Below are 6,479 nucleotides of genomic sequence, written 5' to 3'. Positions count from 1 at the left end.
AAATCCCATCATCCATGGGGTAATCCAAGCTCTAGCTGCTCCCCTCCCTTCTGATGCTCTCTCCTTCCTTCCTCTGCAGAAGCTACAGGGCCGGGCAGCTGAGAGCGCAGTCTCTGGAGCCTCACTGCCCGGGTTCAAATCCTGCCTCATGATCTAAGCTGGTCCAGTTAGAGCTCTTCCCTGGAAATTTTCTAAATGGAGTTAAGCAGTGAGATCTAGGTAATCCCCTGAGTTGCTGGAAAAAACCAATATGGACTAGGAGGGAGGGAAGGCAAGCAGAGGCAAGAAGGGGGATGTGTCGAACAGCAAGAGGGGCTCCAATCCCGGCTCTCGAGGCCCACGGGTGCTGTGGTGCTTGCAGCGCTGCTCCCTTATGCGAACTGCCCTGCGTCCTTCCAACATACCCCCTGTGGGGTTTAACCTTTTTAAATTGGGTTTCTGCCCTGCACTGAGTCTGTCCCCATGACCTCTTCTTCTCCAGAGGTCTCCATCTTTATAACAGCACCATCGTCCACTGTGAAGCAAACCAGAGCCTGAAGTCACCCTTGGCCCCTCCTTTTCTCTCCCTTCCTTAGGGCCTCCATGCACAAGACTCTGTGAACAGTTCTGTAGGTTGTTCACTGAAAAAGCACACCTGGCCAAGGAGGTGGGTGGAGGCTGAAGTCCCGCCTGCTCTCTGTTTGCCTAGCCATGAACCCTGGTGCAGAGCAGTGTCCTTGGGAAAGAAGGGACACCTTTTTCTAATGCACACTAGCTCCCTATAGGCTATAGTAACCCTATAGGCTGCTGGGGCCTTCTTCTTATATGTGGTTGGTTCCCTCAGCACAGAAGCTGTGCTTCCTCCTCCCTTTGCCTGATTACCGTCTCATACCTCATTATCATCTCTCACTGCGCCCTTTACTTTTCCTTATGGAGTTTCTCATCATGTATAACATCTACAAATGTATTTATTCATTTGATTCTTTGTCTAATGGCAAAGAATTTTGCCAGTGGATTTTAAGCTGTATGAGGGTAGGGACTGTGCCCTCAAGGTTCTCCATTGAACTGTCAACGCCTACATTTTATCTGGCACAACTGTCTCTACTCCTGTGCTTTCTCTCCCATCCCCAGTCACAACCCCAGTTCAGGCCATGTCATGTCTCCTCTGAGCAGCCCTGGTGGCCTCCTGACAAGTCTTCCTGTCTCAAGTCTTGTTCCCTCCTATCCATTCTGCCAGTCCAGACTGGCCTTTCTAAAATATAGATATGTTTGTATCCTTTCCTCAGTTAGATTCCTCTATGGCTCCCTATTGCCTTTGGGATAAAGCCCAAATAAGGTCCAATGTGGCCCTTTGCCCCATCTCACCTCTGGCCCCTCCCTGTGAGCACTGCTGGCCCCATGAAGGCACAGTTTGCTTTCTATCACCTCTGGGTCTTTGCCCTTTTGCTATTTCCCAGCTTGCAGCATCCTTATTTGGCGCCTCTTTGCTTACCTATTCCTTCAAGACTCTTATTAGGGGCTGCTTGCTGTCTATACCTTCTGTTCCCACTGTGTTCCTCTGCCACATACATCCCCATTATAGCACTTAATTCATCGTGATGTAACCAGCTGCTAAGAGATCCAGTCTCCCCAAATGTCTGGGTGCTTCCCAAGGTCAGGAACTCTGTCCACCAGTCTCTGTTTTCACCCAGCATGGGACCTGGCATCTGTTGAATGAATGAATTCATGAATGAGCCCCAAACAGTCTCAAGGGAGTGTAAAGAACCCCAAGGCACATCTGGGGAAGCAGCCAGATGAAAAGCAGAGGATCATTAGTAACAGAGCAGCCCTGGGTGGCTCCCCAGGGGCCCTGCACTGGGGAGAGCAAAGGCTCTCCCAGAGCAGAGAGCAGATCCTCTGCTCTGCCTTCTGCCATTATGTCTTGCTTGCATTCCCCAGGCCCTCTCCACACCCGCCCCTCCTTGGTAAGAAGAGCCCTTGAAAGTGGGCCTGTAGGGTTTTCAGGAAAAAAAACATCTGTAGGAGTGGGATGTAAGGGGAATTGAGGTCCTAGTGACCAGTGTATGTGAATTAGGGGGTGGGGTTGGGCAGAACTTTTGCCAGGACGTCCATCCAGGGGTACCCTCTCAGAGGTACCTCTGTGTGTGTGTGTTGAGGGGGATCTATGGGCATTGTGGATGTGTTGTCTTCTTTTGTTTTGTGTGTGTGTGTGTTGGGGGGGATCTATGGGCATTGTGGATGTGTTGTCTTCTTTTGTTTTGTGTGTGTGTGTGTTGGGGGGGATCTATGGGCATTGTGGATGTGTTGTCTTCTTTTGTTTCTCAAGACACAGTTCAAATGGTGCCTCTTCCAGGAAGTCTTCCCCAGCCCCCTGGCTAAATCAATGGCCCCTCCTCTCCCCTCAGAGTGTTTATCACTTGATAAGAGCACTGATGCCATCTGTGATGATGCAGGTTTGCACGTGCCCCTCTCCTTGCAGGCTCTGGGCTCCTGTCTTCTTATGAGATCTGGCAATGCCCGGATGCTCTAAGTGCTGGCTTTCTTAGAGTGGTCGCGTCTGTGCCTGTCTGGCCTTCTGTGCATCCCCTTGTGATTACACCTATCACTGAGAGCCTGGAAGTACCCTACAGCTTACAGTGCTGCTTCACACTCATTCAGCTTTTCCTCATAATGTTGTGAGCACCTTATCACATCCTCTACCCATGAGGCTTCCGAGTCGCATCTGGGGGACATGACTTTCCAGTGATCCTTCTGGACACCATACCTGGCTTCACTCTGTGTGCGTGGAGGGGCGTGATGCTCAACCGTGTACGCACTTCAGAATCACCTGGGGAACTTCTGAAAAATACTAATTCCTGGCCGGAGATATCTGCGGCAGATACTTTAAATCAGAATCTCTGGGTGGTGGGACAGGCATGGATCTTTTATTAACTACTCAGATCGTTCTAACATCCATCCTGACAACAAGATGACCTGTGTGTGGTGATGTACGTCATGGTCAGAAGAACCTCCTCACATAACGGAAACATACGCACCCCTCCCTCCTCCAACTTCCTCCTTGCAATCCGTCTGCGGCCTACAGGAGTCGCTGCGGTACAGGTGCCCCAGTTTGCGGATTTCGCCCCCCTTCAAAATCCTGCCCCCTTCAAAATCCTGCTCCCAACCCTAGCGAAAGCTGGAGCCACCGCGGTATAAATTAGCGTCTTTATTTCGAACACCTGAGCGAGCGCCCGCGGCTCGCCCGCCTGCCGTATAAACATACAAAGTCCCTGTCGCACCGCACACCATGCCTCAGAGATAAATACAGCCCTAGGGGCTCCTGCTCTGGCAAAGCAACTCTTATTTACAGGAATAGATTACAAAAGTATTACAAAAAGTGGTCCTGAACCGGGGGAGGGGGTGGGAGTGGTTACCTTTACAGCTGTTACACTTGGCAAGGGAGCGGCGGGAAAGAGCCGACGTCCCGAAGGCTCCCGAAAAGAGAGGCTACGCTCCTTTAAGCATCCGGGTGTCCGGGGGCGGGGCTTAGGTCTGCGTGGGTCCCACCCCCCCATGGGGGAGGGGGCGAGGAAGAGGAAGGACCCGGGCCCTCAAAGGTCAGCTCTGGCCCACTGAGTAACATCAAACGGCCATCGCAGCGGGTCTCAGGGAAGGGTGCTGCGTGGCAAAAAAGGACCATGTCCTTGCCCTGGGGTGCGGAAACACACATCAGTTCCCCCGCCTCTCATACCTCCGGAGGGGTCGCTTCTAAAGCGCTGTTGGGAGGGGAGTTGGCATTTAAGCTCAATCCTTTGGGCGCGAGGGACCCTAAGGGCACCATCCCTCGGGCCAGAGGGCAGCGGCACCCCCCGAAGTGGCCGCCCAACCCCTCAGAGCACCTGGTAGATCGGGTTGGGGTTCGCGCCCGCTGGGCACTGAGGGGCGGTGTCGGGGGAAGGGGTGGGGCTGCCGCGCTCGACCTCGCTCCCGGCGGCCGCCTCTTGCGGGCCTGGAGACGACGCCGGCGGCGCGTCGGCCAGCAGAAGAGCGGGCGCGGCGGGGCTCTCGGTGGAGATGCGCTCCACGATGCTGGACAGGCAGTCGAGGCTCGACACCGCAGCACTCTTCCCGGGCCGGGGTTCTGCGCGGGGAGGGGTAGATTAGTATGCAGAGGTGGAGCCGCAGACAAGTCTCCCACCTCTGGGCTCAGTGCTTTGGGGCAGACAGGAAACTGAGGACGGGCCAGATTCGGGAGGATCCCGCGAAATTTCAGGGTGAAAAAGGAGGGAAGTACATGCTTAGTATTTCATTCCCTGTACCATCTCCCAGCGAGGAGGTCCTAGGTAAAGAGAAGCCGGGGCAGCTCAAAAGGGAATGTGGGAAGGAGGCGCGAATACGCACCGTTGGGCGCCTCGCTGTAGTAGGTGCCTTCGTAGCAGTTCCGCCGCCGGGCACCGCTCGGGGGGCCGCTGTAGTCCATCTGCAAACGGCAAGGGCTACCGAGTCAGGCCCGGGAACCGCGCGGGGCTGGAGCATCACTCCCTGCAGCCGTCCCCTCTCCAACTCCCTAAGTCTCAGCCACGAGAGTTCTGGGCCCGGATCTGGCCGGGTTAGGGAGTAAGGGTGGGCAGGAGCTGTCTGCAGCATGCCGGACCAAATACAGGGCAGACAGTCACCTAGGAGCACACATCTGCATGGGATAAGCGGAGAAAACGACACGATCTTCGTGTCGGCCCAGCAGTGTTCTAATAGCGCCCCCAATCAGGTGGATCGCATCCGTCCCGTGCCCCCCCCAAAGCACTACGCCACCCCAGTGACAGCTGCCTGGGGCACCGGGGGTCCACTCCCGGGAAGGTTCCCCGCCCAACCCTCACATCAGAGGGTCCTCTACCCGCCCTCGGAAACACATTCCTGATATACCAAGAGCTGCGCTCACTTCTCTAGCCCAGCGTCCTGGCCTTACCATGCCGTCGGAGCAATTGGAGCGCGGGCTGGACGCGTCCGAGTCGCCGCTGTAGTGCTCGCCGCCGCGGCCTGGGGGCAAAGGGCCAGGCGCGTAAAAGGCAGCGGCAGCACCAGGGGGCGCGGCGTCCTGGTCGCGAAGCAGCGCCTGCAGACCTTCGATGTAGCGGATGGCGTTGCGCAGGATCTCCACCTTGGGCAGCCGCTGGTTTGGGTTGCTAGACGTGCAGCGCTTGAGCGTCTCGAAGGCCTCGTTGACTTTGCTCAGGCGGCGCCGCTCGCGCATGGTAGCGGCCTTGCGGCGGTCCGCGTTAGTGGTCTTGCGTTTGCACGCCTTGCAGGCCCACAGTAGACAGCGGCCCGCCTGGTGGTGCCCGCTGGGCGCGCGCACATGCTCATCCTCGCGCGCGCCCGGCACCGGGTGCGCGGCCGCAGGGAAGTGCGAGTGTTCCTCGGGCTTCAGGAGCGCGCCCACGTGCACGAGGCGCGGATCCAGGTCCTCGAAGAAGCGCAGGTCCGGGGAGTCAAAACACGGGTCATCATAGAAGTCGTCCGCTGTTGCAAAGTTGCACAGAGAGCCGTCGGGGCCCGTCAAGTCTACGTCGCGGATCGGCGGCGAAAGCAGCTCCATATCCCGGCGGGGGGCGGCGCAGTCCTGGCTTTGCCCAATCCCGGCGGCAGGGGTTGCCAGAAACTTTCTGCGGCTCCGGAACACCGGCAGTGCGATAGCAAAGTACTGAGGGTCTGAATGTACACCCAGCTGCCCCCCACCCTGCCCTATCCTGTCCCGCCTGACCGACGGACGGCGAGGAGAGCGGCGGCAGCGCCCTGGGACTTCCCGACCCCTAACTTCAAGCCAGGCTCCCGGGGCTATTTATCCCGTAGTAGCCTAAGGGCCCCTGAGCCGCAGCCGGCGGCTAGGGGCGGGGGCGCCCGAGGCCAATAGGAATAGAGCAGGGAGGAGCTTGGGATCCCCTGGGTGGCAGTAGGGGCCAGAGACTGGCCAGCCCCCTACCCCTTGACGCTTCCGCGGGCGCACTCCGGCCCCTCCCCAGGCAGAGAGACAGGCAGAGGCTGGCAGCCCAACGCGGCAGCACTTGACTCCCGGGCACACTCTCCAAATGTCTCCAACACCGGCCTCCTCGTGTGTCCGCGGGAAACACTGGCCGCGCGCTCACCTTTGAGCTGACTTTGGGGTCCCCTCAGTCCGCTGATTTGTGGGGGACCAAGGAGCAAGATAGGGGTAGAAATCAGATCGGGAGAGATTTGCAAAGAGACACATGGCAGTAAGGCAGAGACACACTCAAAGCTGAGATAGTGAGATGGTAAGCGGTAAACCCAAGAGGCTGAGACATTCAGAGAGCAGAACGCTAGAGTCAGAGGCAGAGAAGCGAGGAACAAGACTGAGAGTCCAAGTGGGGAAACCTGAGACTGAACGTGGCGGTCGTGTCACTTGGCCAGTTCCTGCCCCCGGAGTCAGTCAGAGGGTCGCGGGCCCAGCCCATCTCTGGTAGCTTGGAAACCCAGCTGCATCTCTATAGGAGTCGATGATTGCTGCT

The 6,479-nt window shown here is 57.3% G+C and overlaps 1 protein-coding gene across 1 annotated transcript; it reads right to left on the bottom strand.

Annotated features, from left to right (window-relative positions):
* Positions 1-3,848: 3,848 nt before the first annotated feature.
* Positions 3,849-5,551, bottom strand: MYOD1 (myogenic differentiation 1). Its single transcript, XM_060017335.1, has 3 exons — positions 4,922-5,551; positions 4,360-4,438; positions 3,849-4,099 (listed from the first exon to the last, which is right to left on the bottom strand). Exons 1-3 carry the CDS (start codon positions 5,549-5,551, stop codon positions 3,849-3,851), a joined length of 960 nt encoding a protein of 319 aa, XP_059873318.1.
* Positions 5,552-6,479: the final 928 nt, after the last annotated feature.

Source organism: Delphinus delphis, chromosome 8 (assembly GCF_949987515.2).
Source record: "Delphinus delphis chromosome 8, mDelDel1.2, whole genome shotgun sequence".
Lineage (NCBI taxonomy): Eukaryota > Metazoa > Chordata > Mammalia > Artiodactyla > Delphinidae > Delphinus > Delphinus delphis.
This window is presented reverse-complemented; position numbering and strand designations above follow the sequence as displayed.

What these genes read in the sequence shown, in the direction of transcription:
- MYOD1 (XM_060017335.1), bottom strand. Translation starts at nt 5,551, where the DNA reads ATGGAGCTGCTTTCGCCGCCGATCCGCGACGTAGACTTGACGGGCCCC. An exon ending in CCAATTGCTCCGACGGCATG is followed by an intron (nt 4,439 to 4,921) that starts GTAAGGCCAGGA and finishes TGCCGTTTGCAG; the next exon opens with ATGGACTACAGCGGCCCCCC. An exon ending in CTACAGCGAGGCGCCCAACG is followed by an intron (nt 4,100 to 4,359) that starts GTGCGTATTCGC and finishes CTCCCCGCGCAG; the next exon opens with AACCCCGGCCCGGGAAGAGT.